The sequence below is a fragment of the Sorex araneus genome, chromosome 9 (genome assembly GCF_027595985.1).
Source record: "Sorex araneus isolate mSorAra2 chromosome 9, mSorAra2.pri, whole genome shotgun sequence".
Classification (NCBI taxonomy): Eukaryota; Metazoa; Chordata; class Mammalia; order Eulipotyphla; family Soricidae; genus Sorex; species Sorex araneus.
In genome coordinates, this window is record NC_073310.1 from 528,883 (window position 1) to 545,657 (window position 16,775).

Consider the following 16,775-nt stretch of genomic DNA (forward strand, 5'->3'; position numbering starts at 1 on the left):
CACCTGCTCACCCTGTCCTCCAACAGAAGCTTCCCTCTCCCCTGATGCTCAGCCACTTCAGCTTTGTAAGCCACGCCCGGGAGGCCTCCCCTGGGCGGTGCCTCCTCCTCTCCCAGGAGCTTGCTAGTGCAGGGAGAGGAGCATGTCCTCAGTGTAGCCCAACTGTGCCACCCTGAGTGCTGGCAGTCCCCTGACATGGGACAGACTCTGCCTGGAGAAACAAGTGCATCAGTGGGAACTTACAAGCCGGGCCACCTGGAGGTTGGCCACGGTGCTTGTGAGCAGGGCTCCAGGCCTCGGGGCCGTGACCGCGGTCAGCTGGGGGGTCTGCTGCTGCGGGGGCTGCGGGGGCTGCACCTGCACTTGAGCCGTCGGCGGTGGGGGCCCTGGTGGAGCCTGCGGTGGGGGGGCCTGCTGGGGCAGTTGCAGTTTCTGCTTCTGCATTTTGATCAGATGTTCCTAAAACCCAAATAAAGTAGCTTCTCATCAATAGTGATTACACAATATTTGACATCAAATAGCTTGGTTTCATTTACTGACCAAATAAACGCTAAAATTTCAAGGTTAGCAGTTGCTAATAGAGAGTTTGCAAATCCTCCTTAGGGCCTTTCCAACATTATAAAAATATTCTTTTTTTTTTTTTTTTTTTGGGTCACACCTGGCCATGCACAGGGCTTACTCCTGGCTCTGCACTCAGATTCACCCCTGGTGGTGATCAGGGGACCATATGGGATGCTGGGAATTGAACCCGGGTCGGCCTCGTCCAGAGCAAACGCCCTACCCGCTGTGCTATTGCTCCAACCCCTATAAAAATATTCTTGATGAAAAGTTAGCACAATGTTGGTGGAAACTGGGGACAGATCAGTAGAGCCACAGAATACTTCTTGCTTCATTTTGAAATTAAATGTACATTGCCCCCAGTGGTTCAGGGCAGGGTGTGGGTAGGCAGCCGGGGCCATTCCTGATGAATCACTTTTGGACATGTGGTCCCGGGGATTGAATTTAGGGCCTCAACCACAGGAGGCATGTGCCCTACCACCCGAGCTATCTACCTGGTCCCCCTCTAGGCTAGCCAAACAGTTAATATAAATCTAGAGTGTTGTACAGCAAATGTTTTTAAAACTTTAAAATCATATTCCCCTTTGGAAAATTGAAATTACAAGATAACAATACCAGCTTTCAATTTTCTACTACAACTGTTTCCAAATAAAATCTGATTAATAACCCTGTCCCACATACTTCCCCATGCCCTCGTTTCTGTGGCTGTGGCGCTGGGCTGGTACAGTAGGTGAAAGTACTGAGGGTCATACGGCCAGAGCCAGGGACCACACTGGGCAGGGGGGATGGCCAAGGATCTGACTTGAGCCTCATGCAGGCAAGGCCAGTGACTCTACTACTTCAGCAGGTCTCTGGCCCAAATGTCACATTGAAAAAACAAAGCATGGGGGCTGGAGCAATAGCACAGCAAGTAGGGCATTTGTCTTGCACGCGGCCAACCCGGGTTTGATTCCCAGCATCTCATATGGTCTTCCAAGCACCACCAGGAGTAATTCCTGAGTGCAGAGCCGGGAGTAACCCCTGTGCATCGCCGGGTGTGTCCCAAAAAGAAAAAAATAATCAAAGCATCAAGACAACAAAATAGTTTTTAAAATACTTGAAGACGTGGGACCAGGCACGTGTCCCTGTGTGGGGCACTCAGGTGCGATGCAAGGCCCTGGGTCAATCCCAGCACCACATAGCATCATTAGGAACAAAGAAATAAACATGCTGGCCTTTAGAAATCAGTTATGCCTGACCATCTTCCCTCTTTTAAAGTAAAAAAGATTTGTTTTTAAATTAGTTTTTAAATGAATTTAAGAGATTTGGAGGGTAGCATTACAGGAAACCAGGAGGGTGGGGCGGGGCTTCTGAATAGCTGAGGAGCTGAGAAGGGCTCGAGAATACAGAGCAGGGTGAGGAGGAAGAACAGGAGGAGGCAGACCAGCTCGGTCCACTCGACAACTCACCTCTGCTGGGCTTGGAACATGGACTTAGCCTTGCCTTTTTCTGGTTCAACCCGGCCTCTGATTCAGCCCCAGCAACAGAACTTTTGCACTAAGAGGAATGTTCTAAATCTGGGTTATTCAATGTATAGCCACTGAGCTCTTGAATGTGGTTGGCATGGGCTAAGGCTGAGTGAAGGTGAACACCCACAGGTGGCCAGTGGTTAGTCATCAGAAGACATGCTTCTGATTCCTTGTGTTCCAAAGGGAATGAGGTATATGCTGGACCCTGCAGCTGTGACAGTGAGGAGCACACCCCCAACCTGACTGCCCTCTCCTCCCTCTGGAACCCAGAAGAGGCCAGAGTGAGCCATTCTGGGAACTTTCTATGGCAACTTTTATGCTTCTCCATTTATGGCACGAAAGTTACTTCCTTTTGCCAGGCCTGGGGCTCGGGGGGAAAGTGCACCTTTACAGGTGTGAGGTGGAGTTCCATCTGCCACCCAGACGAACCACATAAAATGAACAGATGTCCAAACGTAACAGCATGGGAGGTGCAGACCCGAAGACTCGGGCAGTAGAGCTGCCAAAACCAAGGCTGCCTACGACTTTTGAGAAGACGCGCCAGTGGCTTCTCGTGTTAGGGCCAGGACCTAGTGGCCCCACTGTTCTCTCTGGCCCCTCAGCTGTGGTATGAAATGCAAAAAAGTGGGAAGATGGGACTGGAAGCATGATCAGGCTCCCACCCTCACACAGAGAGTGTGGCAATGATGAGAAGCTGGACGCCAGCTGACACCCCACCACACCCCCAGATACGTGCAACTGCTTCTCCAGGAAGGTGCTCACCGGGGTCAGCTTGCTGACAGCTTTGATCTGTGCAGGAGACTGGGCCTGGCCCTGGATCTGAGGAACCTGCACCTGTGATGTTTGCTGCTGCTGCTGCTGTTGTTGCTGCTGCTGCTGCTGCTGCTGCTGTTGTTGCTGCTGCTGCTGCTGCTGCCGAAGGAGCTGGAAGTGTGCGGGGGTGATGGTCTTCCCAGGAAGCTGCACCCCTGTGGCTAGAGGGAGCCGTGTGTTAGACCTGCGCCCCTGAGACCCCCCCGACCCCCAAAAGCAAGCTGGAGTCCAATCTGGCCTCCAAAGCGGATGGGGTGGGGGGACACCACAGTTGCCCTTACCTTGGGACACCTGAGTCACCAAAGACCTGGTTGGGGTCTGCACGGGAGTCAGGCTGGTAGTGACCACAGCTGAGGCCGTCACAGAGGTGACTGCTCGAACACCTTGAGTCGGTGCCAGGGACACCAGGTCAGGTGTGGGCGTGGCCGAGGAACCAACAGCTCGTGGCTGGGTGTGGACCACCTGGGCAGGTGCAGAGCCTCCAGAGGTCTGGAGGAGAAAAAGGAGGTGTCAGACACTCAAGTGGAGGAAGGAAGCACCTCCCAGACTGTGGTCATCAGAATAACTCAAGTGGAGGGTTAGTCAGCCACAGAGCGGAACAGCCTCAACATGCCCCAGTCCTGCCCAAGACATCCAGCCCTGTCCTCATTCGCGATACCTTTTGGTCCCACAGACCAACAGAATGCTATTTTCTCTTGGTTTCTGAGTCACATGCACCAGTGCTTGGAATCTAGGTCTCCTGCTCTCTTGGCCCACTAGGAAGCTGTGCTTGTCTAGGCTATTAACGTGGTTTTAACCAGATGCGTCTCTTAGTCCAGTTAGCTTTTCATTAGCTTGTATGTCAAACCCTTGGTCTGGAAACCTTTCCTCAGGATGAAGCACATTCCTCAGGAAAGATCTACTAGCAATCAGCTGTCAGGTTCTGCTAGAACATGTCTGATCTCCCCTTTCTCTTCCCTTGGTGTTTCTACAACGGCCAGGGGTGGCACAGAAGATGGAACTTATGGTTGCAGGCACCCACCCGCTGGGCTACGGCCCAGACTCCTGAACGCTTTACATCTTCACCTCCCTGTCAAGGTATTCACAGAGAGGAATGCTCTCACTATTCACTGCCTCGCCTCATGGCTTTATACCCCTGAGCAGCTGCACTGCCTCTGAAGCTTGCCTTTTCCCACTGCTTCCAGATCACATTATTCGCCATCTGTAAGGGTGGATGCCTTTATCCCTGATCAAGAGGAGTCTGGCTTTTCTACTGGCAGACCAACATCATCCGTCAGTTCTGTAAAAGTCTCCACACACTGCCTGCCTGCTTCTGTCTGGAATGTTGACAGCAAGTTCTACACCCTCCAGCTCGATTTCTTATGGTTCCTGAATCCTGGCTGGACACTGGGCATCTCCCTCTGTTCCACTCAGGGTCACTATGTCTGCTGTATTCTGATCTATGACTGGGGTGTGAACTGAAGTCTCCCCATCCAAAAGGGGAATACATCCAAGGGTCTGGAGGACAGGAGAGCAGGGAAAGCACTTGCCTTACATGCGGTTGATCTGGGTTTGATCCCTAGCACCCCATGTACCAAGTCCCACCAGGAGTGATTCCTGAATGCAGACCCAGGAGTATACGCCCTGGGCACCACTGGTGTGGCCCAAACACAAACCTGGGGTTAGAGAGATAGTCTAGTGGGTATAGCACCTGCCTTGCTGGTACCTTGCTGGTACTCACTGGCACGCCCTGTGGTTCCCTGAGCTCCACCAGGAGGGAATATGCCCTCAGCACAGCAAATGTGGTTCAGAACAACCAAACCAGGAGAATTCATTGCATTCTCCAGGGAGCACACAGCTTCACAGCCCCCTCTCTGGGTTTTTGCTTCCTTTAGATTTGGGCCAGTGAATACTGGCTCTATGGTATTAAGTATTTTAAGGTTCGGATTATTTCTGTCCCATACTTTTTATTTTTTGGGGGGGGGTCACACCCGGCGATGCTTAGGGGTTACTCCTGGCTCTGCACTCAGGAATTACCCCTGGCGGTGCTCAGGGGACCATACGGGATGCTGGGAATTGAACCTGGGTTGGCCGCGTGCAAGGCAAACGCTCTCCCCGCTGTGCTATCGCTCCAGCCCCATCTGTGCCATACTCAGAATTACTATCCCTGAGAGCATGTATGAAAGACCTTTCTCCCCTGGTTTCCTGACACTCTTCCCAGCCAATCTACTCCCACAAACTGTCACGGCACTTCACTGGGATACAGGTGAACACAAAGATTGCTGAGGGCTGGGGGCTGGAGTGATAGCACATGGGGCTGGAGTGATAGCACACGTGTTTGCCTTGCACGTGGTGGACCCAGGCTCGATCCCCGGTATCCCATATGGTCCCCCAAGCACTGCCAGGACTAATTCCTGAGTGCAGAGCCAGGAGTAAACCCTGAGCATCGCCAGGTGTGACCGCCCACCCACCCCCCCTTTTTGATCCCTCAGCAAAAAAGATTGCTAACAAACCCATTTTGGGGCTTGATACCCCAATTCCAATCCAAGCAGCCTTAAGGCCACAGGGTGCCCAGCTGTACTGCAAAACTACTGCACCCTGATGCCAGTCTCACTAATCCTGCACACACAGGTAAGATCTGTCCCTGATGAGCCTCTCGCTTGCCTGCTTCCTTGCGGCAGCTTCTAAAACTACCTCAAGACGCCTTCCCTCTTCCCCATAGTCCTGGCCTGAGGTGATGTGGCTTGAGTCTCTACCCCTGCCTCTGCGTCTTTCCCCAGTGACTGCTCCATACTCCTGTCTGCTTTAACAAGGTGGTTTGTAACCTGAAATGCTCAGAGGACTAGAGCACATGCTCTGTGTGCAGGGGGCCAGAAGCTGACTAACCTGCACTCATGGTCTCCTATCTCCCCTAAGTGTGACTCCTAAACACTGCTGGGTGGGGACCCTCCCCACCTAGGAACAGCTTGTTACTAATAGACGACGCCAGACTCGACAGTCAAGTTGCTTGTTACGCTTGTTCTGCAAATCCATTCCAGATCTTTCATTTTCTTAGCAACAATTTTCAAAGAACAGATATTCATAATTTTGAGAAAGCATCATCTGATTTTCCTTCTACAATTCACAAGCATCTGATTTCCTGAGAAATCTGCCTGAAGTAAGGTGGCAAAGGTGAGGGTAGCCTGACTACACACATGGCTCTGTGTCTAGACTCTGGCCCACAGCCATCTCAATGACAGCAGCAGCACAAACCTTGTCCTGTACCCAACCCTGACTGTGGAGATCCCTCATCTGTGGGCTGGTGACTACACTGGCAACAGGGTCAAACCTTTTTTTTGTGTGTGTTTTTGGGTTACACCCGGCGATGCACAAGGGTTACTCCTGACCCAGTGATGCTCAGGGGTTACTTCTGGCTCTTCACTCAGGAATTACCCCTGGCAGTGCTCTGGGGACCATATGGGACGCTGGGATTAGAACCCGGGTTGGCCGCGTGCAAGGCAAACGCCCTACCCACTGTGCTATCGCTCCAGCCCCCAGGGTCAAACCTTTTTGAGGCTCACAACTGTCTCTGCTTCTCACAATCAAGCACCAAGGATGAGCTGGACCCTCATTGTAAGGTTCCCCTGTGTGGCACCCCACTCCCTCTGGTAACACACCCAGGGGTCCTAGGGAGCTTCATCCATCCTGCCTGACTTCTCCCCCTCCTTTTAGGGTCTCGAGCCGTCCCTGGAGCCCCTGTACTCCATTCCTGCTACACATGGGAGCAGACTCACTCTCGCTCCCTCCCTCATGCCCACTCAGCCCAGCCTGCACTGCTTCTGAAGCAGGCTCTCTAGGAAGCTGCTGACCACCCGTGGAGTACATGCAGGGCACTCAAGCCAGTAAAGAGCCTCCAGGGGCTGGACACTCACAGTCAGGGCCCCAGGCGCCACAGGTGAGGCAAGCCGCTTATTGATGGATTGGAAGGTAGCTGCGGGGACACCTGAGATGGTGTTTACGATCACATTCCCACTCACGGTACCTGTGGAGGGAGAGTATGAGGCCAGGCGAGGTCAAGGGTCCCCCAAGGCTGGCCACCGCCTCTTACCAGTGGGCATGCTCGTCCCTGTGACCGACGTCTTCAAGGCACCTGCCTGCTAGAGAGAATTACTTTAAATTTCCAGCCAAGCTCTCCCCTGCATATGTCCTGAAGATCTCCCTTGTCGCCCTCCAAGCAGAGAGAGGCCCAGTCCAGCTCTCATTCCTCTGCCAGGCCCCTGTTGTCATCTCTTGGTCAAACTAGCCTCAAGTTCACATACTCCCAGTTCAGGTACCACACACCACGTCTGCGCGAATTCTGCCTGCCCCTCTATAGGGCCAGTGCTCATGCATTCCTCAGGCCTGACACATATTCCATGACGGGGATCTACATGACACAGCGGCCCCCCAGTCTCAAGTCACTTCAGTGTGTGGCACTGACAAGCCGCATGGCACACACTGAAATGTGCTGGTCATGGAATGTGCTTGCTCCTAGCCTGCCTCAGAAGTGCTCCCCACCCACCTCCGCCCCCACTCCCCAGGTGCTCACCAGCACAGCGGCGCTGCCCACCGTGGTAATGGCAGGTGGGCCCTTGGCTGGGGGCTGTGAGGGTGGCCCTGGGGGCTGGGCCTGGGCCTGCTGCTGCTGACCGGCCGGTGGCCCTGTGGGCTGCTGGCTATTTGTGGTCTGAGGCTGCGGAAGAGGTGGGGGAGGCTGCTGGGGGGGTGGGGGCTGGGGTTGAGGTGGTGGGGGTGGGGGGGGCTGTGCCACAGGGGGCTGCTGTGCCTTCTGCTGATCAGCCAGAGCCTGTGAAATGGGAAGGAATGGACTGTAGGCAGGAGCCAAGCCCCCCAACCATAACCCCCACCAACTCAGACCTAGTGACCATACCTTTTTCTCTTTGGCGATGCGCTCAGCACGAAGAGAGGCCACTTGAATGGGAGGCAGCGGCTTATCATAGTTGATGCCACTGAAAAGTCAGGCAGAAAGAAGCTGAGAATGGCAGCCCAGCCCCCCCCCCTCCTTTGCCTGCCCCAGGGTCTGGGAATCTGAGAATGGTGTGCAGGCCTAAAGCAACATGGATGCTCCCAGGGCCCTGGTGGCCCCTGGCTCGAAATCCACTCTCTGTCCAGGACCCCAGCACGCACCCTCCATCACAGAGGCTGACCCCTCCTCCTGCTCTGTGTCCTCTTGCCAGGCCCTGATCCACCTGACCTTGGTCACCCTGCACTGACTACTACCCTTGTGATGGTCCAGTTCCCCATCCTACCTGGTGCTCAGCCTGCTGGTGTTGAGGAAAGCCTACTCTGGGCCCAACAGAACCACACCTGCCTCCAGTGCGCCTCAGCCTGGGCTGGTAGCTACTTCTGCCACGGGCCCGACTGCAGAGCCGCTTAGCTCCTGAGCCACAGATCTACCTGCACTAACATGGGGTCTGTCTCTCTGCCTGGCCCAGGTGCATGGCAGCCACCCCAGCCTCCCTACAACCCTCTTGGCTTCACCTAGGCCTGCCTTTCAGCCGCACTGCATAAGGGCCCCCGTGCTGTGGCTCTGCTGGCAACGGAAGTCTCCTGCAACTACGCGGATAACTGCCTGTAGGCACAACAGCCCAGACCATGCTTTCCACACTACCACGGGCAGAAGCCTCGCTTCCTCTGACTTCTCTACACGAACCCTACAGGTGTTGCAGGGGACAGAGCCCACCAGTTCTCTGAGGCTAGACTCTTATTCCTGACCCCACATGAAGGGGAACAGGGCCTGCACCCACAGGGACCAGTGGGCTAAGTCTCGAGAGGAAGGGACAGAAGGCAGGTTTCAAATAACACCGCTCAGCCACCCTGCCAGGGTCAGGCAGACTGAGTGACCGGGCCTCGCTCAAATGACAGTGAGACTGGGGGCAGAGCAGCACCTTCCTCCTACCATTCCCCACGTTTTACTGTGACATGCCAGGATTCTAGGAAGTGGGGCCGACTTGCAGGCATGCCCCTGTACTCCCAAGCCCTGACTGAGTCTGATTACCCCTCACAGTCACCCCTTCCCTCCTCTGCTAAACGGCCAAGTGAGCAGAGCAGCCCAGAATTTGATGTCTCTGGGCGGAGTGAGGCGCAGCACCCCTGTAGCCCCCATCCATGTGTGTGAGCACGCACCTCTCTGCCAGCACGGAGGCATGCTTGGGGTTCTTCTGAAAGGGATTCATGCCAAGCCTGCAGATCAGAAGAGCAAGAGTCATGAAGCAGGGAGGTAGGGGACACCAGCCCCCACCTCCGTACACCCATCCAGAGTTTGGGATGCATACAAAGGTTTGATAGGGGGGCTTCTCTTCCCAGCCGTCATTTTCATGAGGTCGAAGTGGCTGGTGTAGAGCTGGGTGTGTGTGGCGTTCTCATCCTGGGCGTACATCTGGCCCGTGCGCAGAGGGCGATTGTTCTTGCTCTGAAACAAAGTGGTGAGAGCAGTCGGGCCTCCCTGTTCCCCCAGCAAAAGCACCCTGAGGAATTCGACCCTACTGACCAGCACCTGTGGCCCAGGACAGGCCTCCTGAGTCAGTTTCCCGCAGGCCCATATTCCAGCTAGAGGACAGTCACTGGAGCCACCTACACCCATTCCCAGGGACTCTGCCAGTGGCTAAAGGTGAAGGGACCAGAACACAGGCTACTTTGGACCACTCATCACAGCCACTCAATTGCCAGCTTTCTTCCAGTACTACACCCAGGGTCCTTCAGCACTTAAGAACCCTCCTAACCACTTTGCATCTTTATCAGCGCTGGTCTCGGGATCTGGTGAGACGGGCCCCAGGGTTCTCCCCAGGGCTGGAAGCTGGAGCCAGCAAGCGGGCCTCTGTGCGTACCTTGCCCTCCTCCCTGGGGATGAGCACATTTTCATAACGATTGCGGCACTGCTTAGAAGAGCGGTAGATGCGGCTACAGGAGTTGACGACATCACTGACCAGGTCCCAGTTGGGTGTGTGAGCCGGTGACACAATTGTGAGATTCAGTGGCAGCTCAAGAAGTTGCTTTACAGCCTGAGGACAAGTTTCAGGCATAGCGGATCAGCAGGCCCTGCACACTGTCAGTGTGACCCAAGCCAAGTCCCCCTCCCAGGCCCACCTGTAGGAGCGCCCAGTCCTCGCTGATGAGCCACTCAGGGTTGTCTGCACCAGACTCTGCTGTAGGTTTGGCAAAAGTAGGCAACGGCTTGGCAAACTGTGTTTGCTGCTTCAACAGAATGTTCTTCTTCTGCTCCTTCCCTTCTCGACGGATCTTCAACATGCCTGGTGTGGCACGGTCAAACAGGGACCGAGGGGGCACGACGGCTTCCCCATGGCGCTGCTTCTTCTTCCTCCCTGCAGCTGAGTACAGGCGTCTCCATTAAGCCATAGCAGGGAGAAGTTAGGCAGAGCACTCAGGAAGCCAGGCACTGGGGGACAGTGCCCCATTTCTGCTCCCGAACAGAGGTAACGGACACAGCACATACCTGACGGGTCCGTTTTGTGCCGCTTGCGCTCTTTCCTCACATACACGGGAGGCAGCTTGGACTCAGGGATGGGTGTGGTCTCATACATAAGACACATGACCGAGTCAATATAGATGTCATTGTCATCCTGGGGTGGCGTGGGCGGGGTCCAGAGCTGGGAGAGGAGAGAGAGCAGTGAGTTGCCACTCCCCTGCAGGTGAATTGACCTGGCCCAGAGCTATGATACTCACCGGCATGACTTCCGTCTGTCCATCAGCACCCTCACAGACGTATTCCTAGGGGGAAAAGGGGTTCAGCTGGAGTTGATGACACCGTCACATTTTTTTGTGCGTGGGTGGGTCGGGTGACACCTAGTGATGCTCAAGGGTTACTCCTGGTTCTGTGCTCTGAAATGACTCTTGGTGGTGCTCAGGGGACTGTACGGGGTGCCGGGGAGTGAACCCTGGTTGGGCATGTGCAAGGCCAGCACCGTACCTGCTATCAACATCACTCTAGAACCTACACACTCTTGCATCATATTCAGAGCAAGCAAGTCCACGCACGCAGAGACAGTGAATCAAGACTGGGTGATGCAGCAGACCACCACACCTCAAGGGGCCAGACACGTACAGTCCGGCCAGTCCCCTGCCCTCCCGTACCGCACTGTAGGCGTCTTCCCGGGTATAGGTGAGCAGTTCGTCCTGTTCCTGCTCCTGCTGTGCCCTGGCCTCCTGCTCCTGCAGGCTCCTGGCATTCCGGGCCTCCCACTCCTGCATCGCAGCGAGCACAGCATCCTGCAGTGAGAGCCCAGGGTGGGTGGGGGAAGTCTCAGCCAAGGCCTGTGCCTGGCCCCGCTGCCTCCCTGAGCACTGGTCAGCAGCATAGAGGCAGGCCAAGACAAACCGAGAGCCTGCTGCCTGCTACCCGGGACAGCACTTAGTCTTAGCGGGTCTATACCAGCAAGCGTGGCTGGTGTCCCTCATGTCCCACAAGCACAGAGCACAGAGCAGGCAATGCCTGGACTCCCTCAAGTTTCTCACCTCCCTGCTCCTCTCCTTCTCGTCCTCGATGGAGGTGTGGAAGAATTCCAGGTAATTCAAAGCATACTTTTCTATTGGAGTAAGCTGTTTTGAAACAGATTTTTTGAAATGGGTGACCAGCAAGTGACTAAGTTTCATTTCTTTCTACGCCACTAGAAAGAAGGTCACCCACAGCCCAGTGTGAGGAGTGGGGAACCTACCTGCTCCATGAAGTCCGCGAGCTCCCCCCAATGCGAGGGCTCCTCGTTCCACCTGCCAGGGTCCCCGGGCTCTGGCTCCTCCAGGGGTCTCTGCGTGTCTTCTTCCAAGTACTCGATGCTCTTAAGGGCCTGGGGGATCATGCAGACTGCCGTGAGGCTATCCTTAGCTCACGAGCTCCTGTTAGTTGCTGTCAGCCTCACACCAGGGCCGCCTGGGCCTGACAGCAGTAACCACAGGACAGAAATGACCACAGAACCTTCTTCTCAGGCTGGTAGGCCGCACTCCCAAGGCACTGGTACATGTGTGGTCTGAGAGAGAAGGCGGCCAGCATCCTGCTCAGCCTGTCCCCCAAACAGGAGTAAACCATATGGGGCAGCCAAAACGAGTCTACTAGTGCTGCTAGCCTGCATGGGACATGCCACCCTGCCACCAGCGGTATCTACTGGGGCAGATGTAGGTGGGACTCACTTAGGGGGTGATGGGCACCCCCCATGTGTCCTCATGACACCACGTCAACAAGGAACCTTTTCTGGCACCACTGTCCCCCTGTGGGAGCGATGTTGCCTCTGTTCCTACCCCCTTTCTCCATGCCACGTTCCTGTGCTGGCCTGGCACCCTCACCCACAGCCTCAAAGAACCCCGTGCCCCTCATCAGGCTCATGCCCTGTACCCGGGTCACACATACTTTCCTGCTGTCCTGACACGAAACTGGTCCCACACTTGTTCCTTTGTGACCCAGCATGATCCTTTAGGCCCGTCCTCATAAGCAGGTACAGGAGCCACTGTACCTAGGCCTGGAACACTGCTCGACAAGACTCAAACACCTCTTAAATCTCTGCAGATGGGCTACCATATGCTGACCCAAACCTCAAGGTGGCTGGCATGCCAGTCTCGGGTCCTAACACTAACCTGCTGACCCCACTGGTTGGGAACTGCCAGAACAGGCCCCTGGTCTGTAAGTATCATTTGCAAGGCTGTTCTTCCCCAACCCCCAACCCCCAAAGCAAAGTGTAAAGGACAGTGGGAAAAAGCACAGACAAGGGGGTGGCAGCCTGGGGTGGGCTCCTCGCTGCAGGCTGGGCCTTACAGTGGCTCGGAGGCCATGGTCCCTTTATTGTAACTCAGAGGGCAGGAAACCGGTGGGACTGGGTAGGACTCACCTCGATGAAGGGTCTGGCAATTTTGGGTGCGATGGTCTCTGTGACTGATGGCTCCTGGGAAAGGACGACAAACTCCTCGGCTTTCACAGGGAAGCCAGTGTCATCCACAGGAGAATAAACCTCAAACAGCTCCTGGATCGTCCGCTGGACACACAAGAGGCCCACTGCTCACACCTGCCCACAGTCTGGGTAACCCCTGCTGGGGAGGGTGTCTCCCAATCAGGGACCCATGTGTCCTTGGACCCCACCTCCCAGGGAAGGGCAGCACCTGTGTGAGGAACGCCATGGAGTAGTCGTTGCCCTGAGCAGCCACTTCACGAATTAGATCTTTGGTTCCATTTTTCAAGAGTTTTTCTTCAATGGAATTGCCACTCACCAGCCTGCAAAGCACACATACATGTGTGGGTCCCTGGGAGCTTGTAGAACCCCAAGTAGAACCCTACGTGGGACTCTAGGCCCAGAGGCTCTGACCTCCCCACAGCCGCTGCCCATCTTCTCTGGACACGGTCCCAGCTCGCCTGTGAGAACAGAGGATTTCAGGAGCCTCAATCGTGGCTGACAGGTCACCAGCAACACCACAGCAGGTTGTATGCGGGAGACCCTCACACTGCTCCCAGGAAGCAGGCAGGCAGCAGGTGAGGCGGTGAATTTGGGGGACTTTAGCTACCCACTTGGCCTGGACTGCTGGTCTCAGTGTGGCACTTACAACAAAGGTCATATCTCACTGCTATTTGGGAGAGATGCAGCCCGTTTCCTAGCCCCAGCTGGCGTAAACACCTTGGCTTCTAGGTTCTTTCTACTACACTCAGAGCTTTATTTCACTGGGTGTGACCTCTCAGACTATCCCGAGACTGAGTCACATTGTCAAAAGCTCAGAGCACTGTCCTCCTGGATGACTCTGTCTGAAGTGGAGGGCTCTCTTCTGAGAGGGAAATAGTTCCCCGTTTCTCATGAGCCTTCAAAGAGGGCGAGTATGAGGAAACGGCTCATAGTGAGGATGCCTGCTCCACTGGGTACAGCTAGTGATGCAGATACACACTGGGCAGACGGAGAGGAAAAGAGCTAATGTGCTCAGGGGCTGTGGGGTGTCTTGTGGTGGGATAGTTCGGAAGACCTAACAGGAACACAGACCTCATGTGACTAATGGCTGCCTCTAGTAAGGACTGTTTATGAGTGCTGAAGGTGCTGTGACACAGCACTGGGGCTAAGTGACACCAAGCGTCTGGTGAAAAGCATAAGCAAAACAGCACAGGAAGAGGAGGCCAGAATGACAGTACAGTGGGGAGGGTGTTTGTTTTGCACATGGCTGACTCGGGTTCAAGTATCCCATATAAGTGTAATTTCTGTGTGCAGAGCCAGGAGTAACCCCTGAGCATCAGCGGGTGTGGCCCACACTACACAGGGAGGTTTGGTGCTGAGCAGAGGTGCCCAGAGAGAAGCACCAGGGGTGGAGGCACACACCTGCCTCCCCAGAGGGTCAGAGTAGGGCCCTTCCCAATCCACACGTCAGTGACAAATACAGATTTAAATTCTTCAGTAGCCACTTTACTGACAGATGTACATTTGTAAATCTGTACAACCTGAAATAGGAGTCCTTCTCTTTTTTTGGCAGGGGAGAGGAAGAAGGCAACTGGGCCACAGCTGGCGGTACTCAGGCCCTACTCCCGGGGTGCTCGGGAGAAGCAGGGATCAAATCTGGGTGAACCACCTCCCACAGCCTCTCTCTCTGACCTGAAACTTCTCTTGTAAAGCTGACAGTACAGAGGCTTCCCTACCTCGGAGCCCAACTGAACCACACCACAACCTCAAGGGCAATGCTCAGGGACAGGACAGACAAGCCTGGGTAGAAGAGGGGACAGTTCTCCAGAGTGCTCTGGTACTGTGAGCACATACCCCGGCCAGGGCTCCACAGCTACAGCAAACGCAGCAAGTGGCCCTCGGCCCCTCACCTATAGATGTGCACGTCCTTGCGCCTCCCGATTCGGTCACACCACTCCTGGGCCTTGGCGTCCATCACAGGGTTGAGGTCATTGTCATAGAATACCACTGCGTCTGCTTCCACCAGGCTGACGCCAGTGGCACGGCTGTGGGTGGAGAGGATGGCGCAGAAGATCCGCCGGTCTCTGTTGAAGTTCCTCATGAGCTCCTGAGGAGAGGCCACATGGAGCCGTGAGTCTTCCTGACAAGAGCTGGAAAACTCTGATGCTTTTTGGTTCTCATCAGCTAGGAATTCTTCCCAAACTAAACTGCAATGTCATTTCTAATTCTGGCTCTCACTGACCCCAACATCTCTCCTCACTGCTCAGAGGAAGCCGAGGTCAGATCCTACCCAACAGTGGCTGTCAGCTCACCTTGTAGGCCCCAGTGGACACAGTCTTCCTGGGGAGGGAAGTGCGCTTTTCCTGTACCCTCAGGCAATGCCAGGGCACTCTACAGGCAAAAGCCCCTGGAGTAAGGCTGAGGGAGCAGGAGACAAGCCGGGCTGGACCTCAGGGTGCCAGCGTGGCCCCCAAGCTTCCTCCATACCTGCCGCTGCTCACTGTTGGCATTCTCATCAATTCGTATATAGGTGAGGTAATGGAAGTTGAGGAAGGTCTCCAAGATGTCCAACATGAGGACCATCTGAGACAGGATCAGCACCCGGCGCCCTTCTGACTTCAGCTTCTGCAGCAGAAGGGCCAGCGCCTCCAGCTTTCCTGGGGAGCAAGGGAGCCAGAGGTGCCTCAGGACTGCAACAGGGCCCCACACTGAGTGAGCAGGCGGGGCTGTGGTGGGGCTGATCTCCCACCTGAGTCAAACTGGACCAGGCGCAGCTCGGGGAACTGCAGTGAGCGCAGGGCTGTGATCTGCTGCAGCTGCTGGGCATAGGGTGCTGTGTGCTCCTTCAGGCGGTGCTGAAAGAGCCTCATTCTGTGGCTGTAGAGGGAGGGCGGCCTTGCCACCCATAAGGACGGGGGTGCGGCAACCACTGCAGGGATCACGCACAGCACCCTGAGGAAGAGAACACAAGCCCTGTCACCCAACCACACGCCTCACACTATGCAACATCTCTGTCCTGGAGGAGAGGAAAGACGACCAAGGGGACCCAACGCCAGTGACATAGAGGCAACAGGACCACTGGCCTACACAGAAACCACCTGAAGCCACAGTACAAGATATGGTGTGTCCACTAAATATTGCTGCTGTCTCCTGGAGGGCCGGGGAAGCTGTGCACTAGAAGCTGCTGTGGCCCTGGGCCACTAGGAGGAAAGACAGACGGTTTTCCCTGACTGGCTACCACCCACCACATGCCAGACTACACAGCCCAGGGCACAATTGGACAGGGGGAGGGAAGGAAGGGCGTGGGAGGGGGGTCTATCCATGTCCATGCACAGGAGGACGAGGCACTGTTTCAAGGCAGTTCTTCCCAGCTTCATGAATCAATTCAGTGTGATTCCATCGAATCCCAGAGAGTGGCAGTGCAAAGAGGCCAGAGAGAGCTGGTGTCCCCATGGGGAGGCAGAACACCCAGAACAGCCAGCTCAATACTGGAGGAGAGCCAGGCAGCCAGGCCAGGCCTGACACCGTCCAACTTCCAGGCTTTCTCTGAGGTTCCGCCATCAGTGTCAGCGTGGTTGCCCATATACCCTCTCACCAAGTCACCAGAAACAAACCTTAAAATGCAGAAACATGGACCAGCCAACAGGAAAAACCTTTGACTATGGTGACAACTTTTTTGATACACCACCAAAAGCATGATCCATGAAAGGAACAATCAGTGAGCTGGACTTGCCTAAAATCAAAGACTGTCTCTGACCAAGGCATAATGTCACGAACCGAGAGCAAACCTCTAACTCTGAACAACAGAAACAAGCCACCATTTTGAAAATGACCCCCAGCAGGTGAAGATGATGGTTCAGGGGGCCAGTGGACAGGTTCTGCACAGTCACCCGACACCTGAGCACAAGCACCAGGACTTAGTTACCCCCAAAGTGAACCGGAGAAAACACAGCACAGCACTCTGCTCCCCACAGGGGCCCCACTATTCACTTCAAGGTGGCCCTAA

General features: G+C 55.1%; 1 protein-coding gene and 1 non-coding gene across 15 annotated transcripts in view; both read right to left on the reverse strand.

Moving 5' to 3' along the window:
• EP400 (E1A binding protein p400) overlaps positions 1 to 16,775 on the reverse strand; it is an 80,671-nt gene that overhangs the window by 8,445 nt on the left and 55,451 nt on the right. For 8 of the 14 annotated variants that reach the window (XM_055146699.1, XM_055146694.1, XM_055146698.1 and 5 more), the window contains 21 exons: positions 15,519 to 15,721; positions 15,257 to 15,426; positions 14,680 to 14,876; positions 12,999 to 13,110; positions 12,731 to 12,874; positions 11,570 to 11,698; positions 11,370 to 11,453; positions 10,989 to 11,123; positions 10,581 to 10,625; positions 10,351 to 10,504; positions 9,984 to 10,225; positions 9,725 to 9,898; positions 9,173 to 9,309; positions 9,024 to 9,080; positions 7,768 to 7,846; positions 7,426 to 7,683; positions 6,946 to 6,994; positions 6,770 to 6,879; positions 3,161 to 3,368; positions 2,829 to 3,040; positions 244 to 459 (listed from right to left, as the gene is read on the reverse strand). In XM_055146699.1, coding sequence (XP_055002674.1) covers positions 244 to 459; positions 2,829 to 3,040; positions 3,161 to 3,368; positions 6,770 to 6,879; positions 6,946 to 6,994; positions 7,426 to 7,683; positions 7,768 to 7,846; positions 9,024 to 9,080; positions 9,173 to 9,309; positions 9,725 to 9,898; positions 9,984 to 10,225; positions 10,351 to 10,504; positions 10,581 to 10,625; positions 10,989 to 11,123; positions 11,370 to 11,453; positions 11,570 to 11,698; positions 12,731 to 12,874; positions 12,999 to 13,110; positions 14,680 to 14,876; positions 15,257 to 15,426; positions 15,519 to 15,721 — 3,115 coding nt within the window. The remainder of the gene's footprint in view (positions 1 to 243; positions 460 to 2,828; positions 3,041 to 3,160; positions 3,369 to 6,769; positions 6,880 to 6,945; positions 6,995 to 7,425; positions 7,684 to 7,767; positions 7,847 to 9,023; positions 9,081 to 9,172; positions 9,310 to 9,724; positions 9,899 to 9,983; positions 10,226 to 10,350; positions 10,505 to 10,580; positions 10,626 to 10,988; positions 11,124 to 11,369; positions 11,454 to 11,569; positions 11,699 to 12,730; positions 12,875 to 12,998; positions 13,111 to 14,679; positions 14,877 to 15,256; positions 15,427 to 15,518; positions 15,722 to 16,775) is intronic. The other 6 variants (XM_055146695.1, XM_055146701.1, XM_055146702.1 and 3 more) reach the window with 3 other exon arrangements.
• On the reverse strand, positions 15,069 to 15,196 carry LOC129399033 (small nucleolar RNA SNORA49). Its single transcript, XR_008626880.1, has one exon. It is a non-coding gene; the product is annotated as a small nucleolar RNA SNORA49 (small nucleolar RNA).